This window comes from Copadichromis virginalis, linkage group LG3 (assembly GCF_057382275.1).
Source record: "Copadichromis virginalis isolate Kocher_CV1m ecotype Utaka linkage group LG3, C_Virginalis_male_GT1.1, whole genome shotgun sequence".
NCBI classification, from domain to species: Eukaryota; Metazoa; Chordata; class Actinopteri; order Cichliformes; family Cichlidae; genus Copadichromis; species Copadichromis virginalis.
The window spans coordinates 46,517,335-46,533,691 of NC_140620.1; the positions used below are offsets into that span (position 1 = coordinate 46,517,335).

General features: G+C 41.6%; 1 protein-coding gene across 9 annotated transcripts in view; it reads right to left on the reverse strand.

Moving 5' to 3' along the window:
• Nucleotides 1-2,241: 2,241 nt before the first annotated feature.
• Nucleotides 2,242-16,357, reverse strand: part of LOC146715020 (adhesion G protein-coupled receptor L3) — a 270,499-nt gene continuing 256,383 nt past the window's right edge. For 3 of the 9 annotated variants that reach the window (XM_085451382.1, XM_085451384.1, XM_085451381.1), the window contains 4 exons: nt 13,566-13,662; nt 8,424-8,549; nt 6,359-6,376; nt 2,242-5,106 (listed from right to left, as the gene is read on the reverse strand). In XM_085451382.1, the coding sequence (XP_085307508.1) occupies nt 4,157-5,106; nt 6,359-6,376; nt 8,424-8,549; nt 13,566-13,662 (1,191 nt within the window). In that variant the 3' untranslated portion in view covers nt 2,242-4,156. Of the gene's footprint in view, nt 5,107-6,324; nt 6,377-8,423; nt 8,550-13,565; nt 13,663-16,357 lie in introns of all 9 variants that reach the window. The other 6 variants (XM_085451387.1, XM_085451386.1, XM_085451388.1 and 3 more) reach the window with 5 other exon arrangements.

A 16,357-nucleotide genomic window follows, 5' to 3' on the forward strand; every position in this document is an offset into this window, starting at 1 on the left:
CACCATTTTCACTACACCCAATCATCTGATCTGATAAGCAAAGGAACGGCTGTATGTTTGTTTGCCCATCACTTTACCTAACAAGTATTTCGTCACACTTGGAGTGTGTGTATTGCTGAGGACCCAAAGAAAGCACTGTTATGTTGTCTGGATGAACAGTGGCCATTTCAGGTATAGATGTAACCACCTGTCATCATCCACTGGTTGGTGAAATCCTGTGGGGAAGCTATCGCTATCGTCATCCTGGTGTTTTGAAACCAGATGTGACAAGCCAGAGATGGAAATCTCTGAGAAGGGACACATATAGCAACTTGTCAACTGGATTTTAGGTCCTCCCTAAAGAATCCCCTACTTTAATTTTTGACTGTACTGGGGAAAAAATAAACCTTTGTATTTGGTCAAACCTGAAGCTAACAATATAGATCATGAACTCAAGTAAGTGTCCATTGAGTCCATCTTCTCATAGACATCCATAAAACCAGACTTCTGTTTTTAAATAAGATGAATCATCCACTGCTAGCCATCAGTAAGAATGCATCTCCGTATTGGCTTCACTTTTCAGACACTTGAAGGCTACAGTCATACTCTGAAAGCCATCTCTGACTAGAGGGGGAAACAGTAGGTCCCACAATATGCAACTGCGAGCTCAAACTGAAGAAAATGCCTTCAGAATGTTAAAAATATGAGATTTCGTTGCACCAGACGACCATTTTTGATTTTTTTTTTGTTATAAAGCTACAGTTAGCTACATGTTAGCAAATAAATGTGACTCATAGGCCTAAAAAGATGCACATTTCCTTGCTGAAGTTCAAATCGAGCATCCAAATAGGGAAGAAAGATGATTTAGGTGACTTGTTGTTGGTGGCAGACGGGCTGGTCTGAGAATTTCAGAAACTGCTGATCGTCAGGGATTTTTCCCACACAACCTTCTTTAGAGTACAGAGAAAAGTCCGAAAAAGAGAAAACATCCAGTGAAAAAAAAATGTTGATCCCAGTGAACAGAGGAGACTGGCAAGACTGCTTGTAGCGGAGAGAAAGACAACAGTAACTCAAGTAACCACATGTTAGAACCAAGGTATGCAGAGGAGCATTTCTGAAAGCACAAAAACATCGAACCCTGAAGCAGATTAGCTACAGCTGCAGAAGACCGCACTGTCTGCCTCTCCTATCAGTTAAGACGAGGAAAAAGAGGCTACAATTCACACAAGCTCACCAAAATTAACCATGCCTGGTCTGAAGAGTCCCAGAGTCAGAATTTGGTGTAAACAGCATGAGAGCACGGACCCATCCTGCTACGTATCAGCGTTTCAGGTTGTTGGTGGTGTAACGGTGTGGGGGATATTTTCTCTGCACTTTGGGCTCCAAAGTATCAGCTGAGATTTATTTAAATGCCACAGCCTACCTGACTGTTGCCATGTCCATGCCTTTATGAACAAAGTGTACCTATAGCTGCTTGGTGGCTGCTTCCAGCAGGATAACACACCATGTCAAATAATCTTAAACTGGTTTCATGATCAGAACAATGAGTTCCCTGTACTCCAATGGAATAGAGCATCTTTGGGATGTGTTGAAATGAAAGACTGGTGTGATGGATGTTCGGCAAACATATCTGTACCAACTGTGTGATGCTATTGTGTCAATATGGGCAAAAAACTCTGAGAAAGGTTTCTAGCAGCTTGCTGAATCTGTGGCATGAAGAATTAAGGCAGCACTGAAGGCAAAAAGAGGGTTTGAATCGATAAAAGCAAGGTGTACCTATCAAAGTGAGTGCATGAGTCATCAACGCACATGTAAGCATCCTGCCATTACCTAATGTCCTACTGCCTCAGTATAAATGCTCAGCCTTAATTGTGCTTTGTCTTTGTGCTCTATGTGTGATCTCACAGATGTCACTCTGCTCTATGATCTCATAATAATGCCACAAGTTCAGGTAAGAGTTGCTTAACCTTTAAAATCAAATATAAAACAAGCTAAGGTTGACTAGACGGTCATTAAGGGTTTTTTGCCTTTTTGTTTCTTTTTTAATACAAAAAAGCTCTTAGTAAAGTCCAACCAACAAATCCTGTCCAATAAGTGTATAAACATCGACTGCCTTCAGTTGCTACTGTTACTCAGAGGTAAGGCTGCTCACTTGTTTTCAAGCGGTCTGCGGTCCACTTTACTCTCACAACTCCAGCGCAGCTTATCAATATCACATCAAGCACACCGTATCTGTAAAGAATCCATTGGTTACAACAGCAATGATATTGAAATATTTATTACAGCTTATGAAACCACTGCTTCTATTATAAAGCAGACCAGAGCATACAGAGCACATCCACTGTTGCCGGGGCCAAAACTGACTTGGCACTAAAATGGACAGAGGGCTAATGACGAATACGAACTCAGAAGTAAGAAAAGACTCGATCGTTCCGTTATTTGGAGGTCTTCGGCTGTTATCCATACAAAAGTGTCCCGGGACTCAGACAAAACACCAGCACTTTTGTCATAGCTACATGATAAATCTTAATCAGTAATTTATTTGTTGGCAAACAAGTTTCACTGTTACAACAAATATTAGTTATGAGGTCATTCAACTCGGAAACCAATACAAAAAAAAAAGAATAAATAAGAAGCCATAATTATAGCCAATAAGAAAAACTTCTTTTTGCTGCTAAACTTGCTCCCATCCTTTATTACTGTTTATTTAACAAATAAATAAATAGATTTTCTCCTTGAGGAAGAAAAAGAAAAACACTTCCAGTTTTTCTCACTTCAAAAGCTCTTTCTTTAATAAGTAAAACAGCCATCTTTCTTTGTTTTTTTTGCACAAGTGTCTAGTGCTCATCAAGGTTCAATTTGTTCTCTTTCTGAGAAGCACAAGCGTTTTCTGAATGCCAATATAGATGCAGGATGCACTATAAACTTTCTGAGGGACACCTCGTGATTAAATTGGACTGATTCTGTCTCCTTGACAATCTGTGAATCAGAGCTCTGCTATCTACACAGTAAAAAAAAAAAGAAAACGAAAGAGAAAACGAACCAGGCGGAAATAATAATAATAAAAAAAAAAACAGACCTGAAAAAGAAAGGTGAATACGGTTCACGAAAATGCGGCACGATAAGTGTGTTCTTGTGGTATTTTTTGTGTAATTTTGCTCCTATTTCGATGGTCATTTCTCAGAAAGTGATAAAAGAGAAAGAAAAAAAACAGACTGGCACCAAAAGCCCAGAAGGGCCAGCACAAGAGAACAAAATTGCTCCTAATCACTACATTTACAGAGACAAAAGGGTTCGCTTGGAACGGGAAAAAAAGCATACTATTATGTGCAATGCTAGTTATCTGTACAGTTACATAGAAATATCTCGCAATTCTCTTATTAGTTTTTTTCTCCCTCTTTTAACAACTGGAATTACAGTAAAATCAAAGAAAGAAACAAAAACAAACAACAACAAAAAAAGAACAGTTATGCTTAAAAGCATACAATCAATAATTCCTTTATGGTAACTGTCCAAAATGTGTGTGTGCGTATATGTGTGGTTTTTGTCTTTTTTTTTTCATTGAAGGGACACTTCAGCAAACAAAATGTGCTGCAACTCACCAAAGAGGAAAAAAATCTCTCAAAAAGTCAATATAGATACAGAAGTATAATAAAATAGTCTTTTTTTTGTTTTTTGTTTCGTTTTAATTCTGGTGAAGTCTTCAGTTTCAAACTTTAGGGGTATGCAGTTCCTGTAGACTGTCAACACTATATCTCTGAGACCTAAAAATCCTGTGTGAGTAATTGTCTCTTTTCACAACGAGACAAAACACGGCAAACCACACAGGGTTTGGGAGGGGACGGGGTGGATGTGGTGTTGTGGGGTGTTCGGTGTGTGGGTTGGGGGCGACGAGTGGAGGAGAGGGGGCACAACATCAACCTTCTGCAGTGTCTAACTAAATAGAGTCACATATTAACTGCCGACGACGCCCCCCACCACCGCATTCGTAGCAATTATTATCCTGCTTATGGTCGGTAACAGCGAGGGTACAGTTCCTTCCTCCGCCTCAGTCTTCGGGACACAGAATAAAGAGAATAAAGGCTACCACTTCCAACGACTGATGGACCAAGGGCACACGGGGGAAGAGTAGAGGACTGCGAGAATACAATGGGCACGGGTGAGAGGGGGTTCGGGCCTATAGGCTGGTGACTAGGTGCGAGGGCTCCTGCTGGGCCTCTTCTGGAGATAGATCCTCTCTGTTGGGGGGAACAATGAAGCCATCACTACTGCCCCGCCCTAGCTGGTAGTAGGAATGCAGCTGATGGAGGTGGTTACGTGAGCCCAAGTTGGGCATGCTTTTGTAGTAAACGTCGTCCGAGCTGGCCTCCGGGCTCTTGGCGTCGCCGCCATCCTTGGAGCCATCTGCCGATTCTCCGGACACGTTGGGCAGGCCGGGCAGCATGGGCATGCTGGTGTAGAGGGAGTCTCTCTGGTGGCTGTGGCTGGGCGACGAGCCTTCGTCCTCAGTGTGCTCGTTGGTGAGTAAAGGGAAGAAGCTTTCGCTGTTCTCCTGGGGGATCCTCCTTCGAGACGAGGAGGAAGCGCTGGCGGACGAGAAGGGGTGGTGCGGCAGCGGCAGGGGTGGGGGTGCCGACTGGTGGAGGTGATTGTGAAGGTTGTCCACCGCCTGCAGGGATGGGGGCGGCCTCTGCGGCAACAGCGGGGCGTTCGACTCCTCGCGTATCAACTCCAAACCGAGGCCTTCGTCGTGGTGGGGGACAAAGGTGGAATGGTCATCAAGGCCCAGCGCGACATTCATGCCCATCCCTACGCCCAAGCCCATCCCGTAGCCGCCGTCCTTGCCGCCATTGCTAACATTATTGACCAGCTTATTCATGAGGTTCCGATTCTGCTCGCTTGAGCGCTCGTGGGAATTGTTGAGGTAGGAGGGGATGTAATTGGAGGTGAGCTCTTTTAGGATCTTCTTTTCCAGGGTCGTCTCCTTGTGGTTATAGCCCCGATCAATGATCTGGACGCAGTCACTCATGTACTCAGCGCTGGCAATGCTATAACTGTTGCCATGGTTACCATTCAGTGGTAGAGTATCCATGACACTTGTATCCCGGGCATTGTTCAGGATTCCCTCTGGAATGACAAAGATGAGTAGGGATATAGCAGCTGAATGAGAACAGTGAACTCTTGTGAGACATAAATGCTGTTTTTATCAGCAGCCATCAAATCACCAACCCTCCCAGTTCTATGAAATGCACTCGGACGTAAAGGCCTGGATTAGCATTTTTAATTAAAGCACACAGTTTACAGTAAAATCCTATGAGCTCACACTTACCTTCTTTTAAAAATTGTATTCAATACCAAGACTTACTTCATTTTCATGGAAATCAACAATTAAATGATGGCAGTGATGAAGACATTGATACATGTGCGATACCAGACAGCACCAAACTTCGAGCACGGCACAAAAGCACAAAACGCGTGCAGGCAGAGACAACGGACACATCGAAGCCATGCAATTAACTCTTAAAAGTGAAACACAAACCGGAACACCAGTTGTAGAATTTGGATCCCAACCATATTGTCCCATGTGAGCATTTAGAAACAACATTGTAAAAATGCATAGGCGGGGTGGGTATATATTGATATGTTTTATCAATGTGAACACAACTGATACTTCAAAGTAAAGCCACACTGGAAGGAAGGAGGCTTTCTGTTCTTTCTATTGCATGGACATGAAGCTTTCATAGCTTTATCAGTTAGCCAAGTCCATGCTATCAACATCAAAGCATATATTTGAAGATAATTCAAACTACCTCAGACAAGGCCATCCAGCTCGTTAAAGTGTCAAGCTCGCAGTCTGACCTCTTGAAAATTTGACAAGATGCACGTCTCAGACTTCTAAGAAGGAAATTAGCCTCGTAAAAAAATCTAAATATATATCTATGTACGTTTTTGGTATAATCAAATAAAAGGTGCACGAACGAAGGCACGGCGTTCTATTAAAGATCACAGATCAATTTATATCGACGTGCCTTTTCAAGCGTTGAGGTGAATCTTAATGTTAGCTGTAACTGGCTTCACTTATTCAGGCTGTGATATCAAATAGGCCTAGGACATGTGAGTGGAAGAAGTCTCTCTCTTGTCTTTTTTGAAACTACACCAAGTAGTGTAAATGTCTGTAAGCAGTGGAACTCGGGATGCGATTCAAACCAATTTAACTGGCATTCTTGTCAAGGTGAGGGGCCTTTGTCACAAAGAGAATTGTATTGCTTCCAAAGGGAATGACGTTGTTTTCATTACCCCTTTGTCAGCATCGAGTGAAAAGAAAGCAAAGCCAAAGTCAATTACATTTGATAAGCAATGTTTAGTTTGACTCCCATACTTGTCTCTCTGTAGGGCTCTTTTAGGGACAGCATGAGGGAAAGGAAAGAAGAAAAGAAAACACAGTAAGCATAACAGTGACAGGTAGAAAGAGGAAAACGCACATATAGTATGCTGATGACTCATCAAGAAAATGTTTCTGCAATGCAATAGATTGTTTTAACCCTCATGCAAATTCTGTGCACCCACACAAAGAACCTGAACATATCTCATAACAAACAAATATATATATATATATATAGCAAGAGAGAGAGAGAGAAAGAGAAAAAAAGATGGAATCCTTGGGTAAAACACAGATACGGTACTTTAGTGTCAAATAGACAGATAAATCTTTTGATGCATTAGCAGTCTTACTCTTCCTCATCTATGGCAGTGTAAGTGAGTCATAGCCCTCCATCACAACCTCCAATGTAAGCATTTTGTATTTCATACATAAATTATCAGCTGATCAAAGCTCTCTGAGGTTCTTTGTTGTTGTTGTTGTTTTTTAACTTGAGTTTTCCCAGTTTTACAGACTCGCAAAGTTACAGCAAACACATATTGAGTTGCTGAGAGCTGGAATAGCTCTGCAGAGAGAAAATAAAATAGCATTTCGATAGTCATACTGACCCACGATAGCTTGCCGGTTTCTAATACCCAGCTCTAATACTTGGAATGCTTTAATATCTGCGATACTGAAAATGTTTTTTGTTTTTTTGTTTTTAAATCACAATAAGTAGACTGAATCTATGTTGAGTTGAAAATCTACATTTGAACATATGAATGAGTAATTATGACAGTTACCAAGTTTGAAATGAAGTGCTAAATAGCTATTTCTACGGTGGCCCTGAGAGGCCAAATGGACTGCAACTTAAGAAAACACCAGCAATAAGAAAAACACTGCAAAAGCACACAAAACACAACAGAAATAGAAAAAATGGAAATAGGAAAAAACAGATTTCCAAAATCACAAGAGAAGTGTTTCTGGGGAGACAATAACCCGACGGACCAGTTGCAGGAACCAAAACATGCTAGGTGTGTTTTATTCTCATGCTAGGCTAATAGTTAGGCTAACACACTTACCTCTCATCTTTTGTTTCCTCATAAAACCGATAGATCCTCCACTTCTTTTAAGTGTCACCCAGCGCAATACTTAGCATATTTTGGTTCCTGCAGCTGGTCCGTCGGGTTTTTGTCTCCCCAGAAACACTTCCCTTGTGCTTTTGGAAATCTGTTTTTTCCTATTTCTGCTTTTCCTATTTCCATTGTGTTTTGTGTACTTTTACAGCGTTTTTCTTATTGCTGGTGTTTTCCTAGGTTGCAGTCCATTTGGCCTTTCAGGGCCACCGTAAATTACAGCTAAAGAAACAAATGAACTGTAACCTCTGAATTTTTCCTTCAAACCGCTCTGTTATGTAGCACCGGCGATTTGCATTTTTAAATTCTTGCTTGCCTCAGCGACATTTATCACAAAACAACAGTGTCTGAGAATCTAACAGCGGGGTTCACGAGAATGCAATGCTAAAAGCTAAAACAAAAAAACAAAACAAGAAAACATTGAGACAAAGCACACACGAGCTTCACTGACAACACAGGAGCACATTTAAAATAAATGACTGGTGTTGTATCTGGCTCCCTATAGGCGCCTACTCTTGATTTCAGAGGATTTCCTCATTTTTACACTGTGTGTTTGGCCTAACAGCCACGAGTGAGTGCAACTTATGTAATCGAATAGCACGGCTCTGAACACAAGCCAAGATGCAACACCGCTGAAAAATCCCACAGCAAAACAAACCTGTAGGATTTTTATGATAAAGCTATAGCTTGTTCAAAGCTAACACAAAGACAGCAAGGGCAGTGTTGTTGTTTTTTTTTGTTTCTAAATTAAAGCGCTGTTAAAACTCTCAAGGCGACTGCTGGGATTTCAGCTTAGTGCATTACTTTTAATAGTCCAATCATAAAGTTGCTTTTTGTTTTGGGATGGGAACAAAGATGTGCCCCCTAGAGTACCTCCAGGCTCAGACATGAAAAAAAAAAAAAAACACTGCCCTAGCCACAATGTTAAAGAATGAAAGAAGCTTGCACACCTTGTGTGTTGTACATGCCCAGAGGGTTGTTATAGACTGCCGATTCCCCAAGCAATGTATTATAGGGATTGTTAGTGCCATGAGGACGTAGGAGTGCATTAGGTATAAGATGGTTAGCCATAGCCCCTGGAGCAGCCAGAGAAAGACAGAGTGAGACAGGAAAAAAGGAGACAGGAAAAAGGTAGGTGGGTAGATAAATTGAGATATAGACAGAAACAGAGAGAACATACATATCAGTTGGGCAGATGCAGCTGAGCAGTGACAGCCATTAACATCCAAATGATCATATGGTCATTAATGTGAGGGAGGTTTTGCTACATGAAAGTGGCAGAACTGACGCGGCTAATGGAAAGTGTATTAATTGTACCGTTAATGTCGGCCATTAGCTTTAAGCCCTTTTTCGTGCTCCACATTCAGGCAGTATACAGGTAAACTTTCCAAAGGAGAACCGACATGGCCAACACAGCACAGGTATTGGTACGTCTCTGGACTCAAACAGGACAACACAGAGGGCACGCACCTGTCTGAGGGTGTTTTAGGAAACTGCATTACTAATTACTTTTTTTACCCCCAATATTAATGTTAGGAATGTCATAGGTGTGTCTCAACTCCTAGGCCAGGTCCTTCAGAGGCCACATTTGAAGGCCAATTACGTCAGAGCTAGGAGACGAAGGCTGTCCCAATTCGAAGGCTGCTCCAAATGCGGCCAACAAATACGTCTTTCGTTTCCCTGGATTTGAAGGATGAGTCGGGTGTATCCTTCATGGCCCAACCTATCCCAGAATTAATAGCGCGGCCCAGCCAATTCCAGTTTCCAACAATGGCGGCAGCTACTTAGTTTTATTACTCTTTCTTGGTCACAAAATGAATTTTTAAGATATTTTCAGGCGAGAATGTAGCTGTGTAAACTTCAAATATCTGCTCGATTAATCAAGAGATCACACAGGCCACGCAGACCGCGAAGGCCAGGTCCTCTGAAGGATGCGGCCTAGGGGACACAGCTAAAGCTGCATATTTCTTTTAAAAGCAGGGGTGTATTGCTTCTCAGACTGGAGCTGAATATGCAGTACAGCTGTCCACATTCTTCTCTCGCTGTCCCATCCGCCAATTTCACGATGGCCCTCGAGCCGACTCCACTGAGAGTCTTTTTACTGCTTGAGCTCACATTACATTACTACTAGAAGTATGATATAAGGTTGAAGAGAAAGATGTATAAGTGCAGAAGCCTGGGAAGTAAACACAGTCCCAGGAAGAGGTTTTATCTGACAGCCATGGAGTAAACAAGGATTGCTTCATCCCTGTAACTGAGCTGCTAGCTAAAAGCTACTGGTATGTTAGCCTAGCTTAGCTGAGCTACTAGCTACTTGCATGTTAGCAAAGCTCTGTTTTTGCTTTAGTTTTTTTGTTTGTTTGTTTTTATTAAGGCCAGCATATGTAGGCTGATAACAGATTTGGTAACGTGTGTTCATGATATGCTAATTAGCCATGTTCTCGTGATACTTAAGCTAATTAGCATTGTTGAACTATAAAGGAGCATCCAGACAGGGAGTGATTCACTCATCCCGCACTGCTTTCAAGTTGAGCATTGGTCGCTGGCGGACATTCCAGACTGGGTGACATTCCAATACAGGGGTGGGCAATTAGTTTTCCCAATTTGAGAGACTGGGACTGTTGTGGATGCACCAATAAGCTGAAACAATCTGCTCGATATTAATTTTAACTTTATAAGCTTATCGGTGGGCCCTCCACAACAGTCCCAGTGTCTCACATGAACAAATAGGTTCATGGCACAGGTCCCCCACCACCTTTGGGATTGGCTGCTCTAACATGTACTACCCAACCCTATGTCACTCACCAAGAGCAGGTAGCAGCTTCAATTGGCAGTAAGCGTTATATACATGAACTTTTATCAACTCATCACAAGCAAAGCAAAGCATCAGATCCACAATTCAGTTCAACAATGCAAGAACTCTGCTCCGTTTAAAGTGAATGAAATGCACGACCAAGGATGCCTGAAACGCTTACGTGTGTTTACATTTTTAAAGACCCTTCAGGTAAATATTGAACTGGAAAATAATGATCCAAACATCATCGAGCCTTTAAAAAAAAAATAATAAAAAGAATTCTCTCCCTTTTTCACACGCTTAAAAACACAACAAAAAATAAGCCTGGGTATAAACGCTAGTTAAAAATAAGATCTATTCACAGCTTTGTTGTTGTTGTCCTGCCTGTGTGGAAGTTCGGCCTGAGTTTAGCTACTTTAGCGCCTCAGCTCTGCTGTTGTGCTCAATTGCGGGAAGTTTACACTCTCTGACATAGCATTGGAAATGAAGTTGACTGCTGCTGAAAAGAAATGATAGGCCTGCTTTTGTCTATCTTTAAAAAAAAAAAGAATTTCAAGAGGCAGAGCCCTGACTATTAGCGCTGTAAATTGCATGCTGTGTGAAAATGGGAAGCTTGACAGGTGCAGCTGTACGAAGGAAGCCTACCAACAGCCGGGGCCTGCACCATTATTATTACTTCTGGCATTGCCAATCTTATGAGATGAAGTGGTCTAATATTTCCTTTTCTCCAAAGAGCAAAGTTCAATACTTGCTCATTCTCTTTGCGCAGTTGCCGAAATAACCTTTGAATGAAGCGATATGTCCTCTCTATAGTGAAGACGGTCATTACTTTGCATCAGCCTCGCCTCTTCCACGGAAACAGAACAGAGGCTCATTTTCTATTTATGCAGCGCTTGTCTTCAGATTCTTGCTGCCAGGATCTGGCCCAAATGACTCATCAGTTTCCCATCCACATACTACCGCACCAAAGCAACCTTCACAGTCTGAGCCCGGTGATTAGCTGCAGATTTGAAGGCTGCAATCTCAAACACGAATGCTGCAGATTCAGTAATGTTTGTTTTTCTTACAGTAGCTGATGGTTAAAAAAAAAAAATCCAAGTGTCTGAATACATTATGCGGGATATCAAGTATGCTGAAAATACTTCTCAGGCGCATTCATTTCCTGTTTACAAGTCGTTGATTTTCTTTTTTTCCTTCTCTCTCCACGTCAACGTATGAGGCTATTATTTTTAAAGGAGCCGAATTTAAGACTTGTGAGGGCGTTACATGCGCGCGCCTCCTGTATGCACTGTGCCAGAGCGGGTAAACATCTTTTATCTGAGGTGCGAGTACACCGTAATTAGATCCTCCGGCAGAGTGTACTGTTCTTTTTCCAACGCTCTGAATCTGTCACACCACTGGGGAAAGGTTTTTATAGTACCCCGTGACTCTCCCCTTCCTCTTAAAAGTTAGACTTCTTTTTTTTTTTATGGTGTTCTAATTGCACTTGTACTTTTTATGTCTAATGAAATTTAAAAGCACTATAGTGCCGCTGCGTTGGTCTCATCTTTCAGCATTATTCCTACTTTTTTGAGTATTAATTAGCCACGTTATCATTTTGCCTGGGAATCTGGATGTTTAGATTTTTAAAACAAGAAAAAAACCTGTAATTTGATGTTGCTGTTGCTGCTTGCCCTAATTACAGAGTATTCCATAAACACCAGCCCCCCTCTTGAATTCTCCCAATGACAGATCCCCCACTGACTGTGCCTGTGTTTGAATTGGACAATTTGCCCCCCCCCCAAAAAAAAGAAAGAATCACACTGATTGTGCAGAAATAATCTTGAATGCTGGGATAAATTGAACATGCAAAGCTATCAAGATGATTGCATGACTCCGCTCTCGAGATAATCACAGTCAGAGCGTCAGCTGCAGGCTCACTCTCTCACACACAAGGAGTTTTGGGGGGGGAAGAAGAATACGGAGCACAAAACAGCTAGGAATATTCGCTCCTCAACATATAATTCCTTAATAACAACACGGGAGCAGCCTCGGAGAAGTGCAAATTCTATTTGCATCTGTTTCTTATAACACGTGGGATGGAAGAACACACTTCCCAGCATGCTCTTTAGCTCATGTGAGTGTTTTCTCAATCAGATCGAGCCTGAGAAGGCCGGGGGGATTGAAATGAATGTATAATTTTTACCTCTTTTTATTTTAACATATATTTACAGGAGATCCATGCAGGCTTTTCTTTCAGTCCTGCCCCGTTTCAGCCTCCCCACTATTGATAAAAGCTGCGTCTGTTGACGGTGCTAAGCCGAGCACCTAATTATTGAGATCATGACACTTCCTCCCCGTGTCGAACATTAATCCATCATTGTAAGTGTGCATTAGCGTCTATGCGAGCAGACGCCCAGAGCGAATTTAGAGAGTGAGCGGTGTGGCACTCGCGTCAAGAGATGTCGGGGAGGGATGCCAGCGAGCGCAGCATTTTCTCCCATTAACCTGAGAGACTCCAAAGTTTACTCTGTCTGTCAATGAATTATATGGAAACTCTTTAGTCACATATATATGAGAGAAGCTCCCAGCCAATTGATTTTTAGGTTTTTCAGTAAGCACTTTTCCTGGTTTCTCACTCAAGGCTTTTACAGGCAGAATGGGCGGGGTGTTCAATATATCCTTTATTGCACACTCATCAAATGAATTAAATGTGATGAAATGCATGATTTACCTAGAACCTGCTATTCTCTCTACCACCTAATCTATTTAGTGTTACTTTTCCTAACAAAACGATAGAAAACGGTTGGTTTGTACTTCAAAATAAGACATAATAAACAATTTTCTGCAGCGGTGAAGCATTTATCCTTTCAATCTGTCACTTGAACAGGTAAGAATTTGCAGCTCTATTGGCAGGAGTTTTCATTTTCGTGATTTCTTACATTGTAAACCTTGCTGTGGTATTTGGTAATAATTAACAGCCAAGTAGGGTGGGGGAGATGCATATTTCACTTGGCGTTTTTAATTATTTCGCAGTATGTGAGGAAAATTGCTGTGAAATGAGTGATTTGCCTTGACTTTTTACAGCTGGATTGAGGTTTGCAGCTGAAAGCTTTAAAGAGGCTTTTAATTCTGCAAAGCCCTCGTGTCATTATTAAGAGGAATGCAAGTCCAAACGCAATTTGAGAAAAATAGCGTTGCTTTTGTGAGAGAGAGAGAGAAAAAAAATAAAAAAGTTTCTCAGTCACAGTCATAAATTCTGAGGTGAAGGCTGGTGTATTGAATCACTCAAGAAAAGATGTGCTGCGGAAACAAATACCTCTGTTGAGCGATGCAGAGCTGTTGATGTCCCCGGTCATAAAAGAGGACTCGGACTGTTTTCTGACCGTGTCGTTCCACATTCGACGGATGCGGCTCTGCGGAGAAAAATAACATTTCACCTTATAAAAATATTCACTCTGGGGGAAAAAAATAGAAGTCTGCACATGGAGGACGAGTGAAAAGTCTCAGGCTTTCAGCATATTTCCTCAAGCGTGCACTCATATTCTTCACAGCTCAATAACGGCTGAGATATGAAGAAAAAGAGATGCTATCGGCTTTCGAATCTAGTATTTAACCCTGAAACATGTCAGCTGTAGGGATAAGTAACCTCCAATTAAAAATGAGCATTAGCACTATGACAGGTTAAATCAATAATAAAGTCATCAGTCAAGCTCTCTTGAGTCTGTATCTTGGGTTGGAAAGGGCTCAATCCAACAGAGTTCATCCTGGTTAATTATCACAGTCCCGTGGGCTATTGCACAAGCTAAGGGAGTGCATCTAACCATAGAAAAGAGTCCTTTCTATCCTGTGTGCAGAACATTTGAGAGTTTTCTGATTAAAGTATAAAAAAAATTGTTGTTTTTAAAAATATACATTTGTGATGGTATACTTAACCAGGCCGAAACAAGGCTTGGTTGTCAAATGTAGGGAAAAAAGGGATAAAGGCTGTTTGGTAACCCGTGGCAACATATGAAAAAAATATGCATTCCTCAATCAGTTGGCAGCTGGTTGCAGCAGGTGAAATTGGCCACAAAGAGATGTTTGGTGCTACACGAAAAAACCTCCTTGCGATTGCTCTGGCAGATTGCTACAGTTACCTGTAGTTGGCGTCTTTTATGGAAATCGCCAACTTGTGTGCAGACACTTGCCAACCGCTCACTGAGCAACCTTTAAAATAAAAGGTCCACCTTCTGATCCGTGTTGGTTGCAGCACTGAGGGACGGCCTTTACTTTGAAGGTGAGCAATTTCCACTCTGTCTGTGTCCTCTGTGCAAATTATAGGTGACACTGGCAATCTAGTAGCTACCAAAGAATGCACAAGAGCATGCTGAAGTTGCCAAACGGTCTCTAGGCCTGTGTTATTGGAGCCTTACTAAGGAGTTTTTCCACCACATGTGGCCAGAACAGCTTCAATGCACCTTGGTATTGATTATGTGCATGTGTGAAACTCTCCTGGGGACAATGAACACCCTTCTGCTTTAACATTGCTGGTGAAAACAGTGGTCTAAATGACCCTGAAATTCCCAGACACGGGATTGATTGGTTTGAGATTTTTTTTAACTGAAGGTTAAAAATTCAGTTAACATAGTTTTCATACTTATCAGACCAACGGATTTCAAGGGTCATGGGTTTTTCCTTTAATCTGTCACATCTGTATATAATACATTTTAAGCAAGACTCCAAGTTAGCCAGACTTCTCAGGAGGAAATTATCCTCCCAGTAATCCATTCATCGAGTTTAACAACATTACGCCTTTCATCTGTCTGCTTTTACTGCAGCCTTTACCCCATCACTGGTTCACCCCTTCACCAGTGCACCAATAACAAGTCAAGCCTCCATCTGCACTTCCCTTAGGGGACCTGTGACTGGATGTGAGTTACAGGGCCCTAACCCTATAAATCTAACTAATCGATGCGGCCGACTGCAAATTTTTAATTAAATGAATCTTGTTCATTTTGATGATTTACTACTACTACTAGACTTGTGTGTGGAACAGTTTCCAGTTAAAGCAGAGCTTATTATGGTCCACTTAAAAATAATTTGGGTACTAAATGCAATCTGGCTAAAGTTTTAATTTGGTTTGATTATTCACTCAGTCCTTTAATTTTACCCATGGTGAATTCTTGATTTTCATAAGTGATGGAAAATATTTTTAAATACAGACTCATTGTGTAACCATAAATGGAAGGCTGGTTCAAATCCCTGAAATCCCTGAAAAAATAATGCAGTTCAAAGGTCTAAGACAGCGGTCCCCAACCCCCGGGCCCCGGACCGGTACTGAGTTGAGGCTCAGGTGTGAAATTTATGGTTTTCAGGGTTTTTATCTTTAACTCGGTTTTCCTGGGTCTTTCCCCGTGTTGTAGTTGTGTGTCTTATTTTGAAAGAAATGTTTACGCGTTAACATAGCGACCAGAGAGCATTAATGGGCAGAGAGGAGGATGTTACTCTCAGTGTTGTTGGCGCATTTCAGGAGGACGCTGCTAATAAAGTTACAGAATCACACAGTGAATTCGCGTTTCTTATCATATTTACAAAATATCACAGTTTTTGTCTTGGTCGTATCCTTTTATTTTGTTGTATTTACACCTTAAAGGCTGATCCATGAAAATATTGTCTGACATTAAACCGGTCTGTGGCTCAAAATATGTTCGGGATCGCTTATCTAAGAGAAAACTATCCTCCTGTAATGGGAGCTAGAGCACAATAGAGCAACTGGTTCAAACCCCACATGAAGCATTTTTAGATTTAAACATATATACCTCCACACGCTCAAAATGTAGGTAGGAGGACTTAAAATAAAAGGGAAAGTTACTCAGCACGCTGGCTGTCTTTTTTCATATGCTAAATGCTTTCTTCCACCTTTTCTATATTTCTTCCTACTCCGGCTTTAACTAAAATTGGAGCAGCTGTCACTATACCTCACCTAATCTCTCGCTGAGCTTCCCCATCGCAGTGTGACATTTAAACCGAGGGCATGTTTTTATTTATAAAAGCTTAAAGCATTTTTCACATCATGAATTGGCGTCTGTTTCGAGCCGAGATGACACATCGCTCACATATTCAAACAGC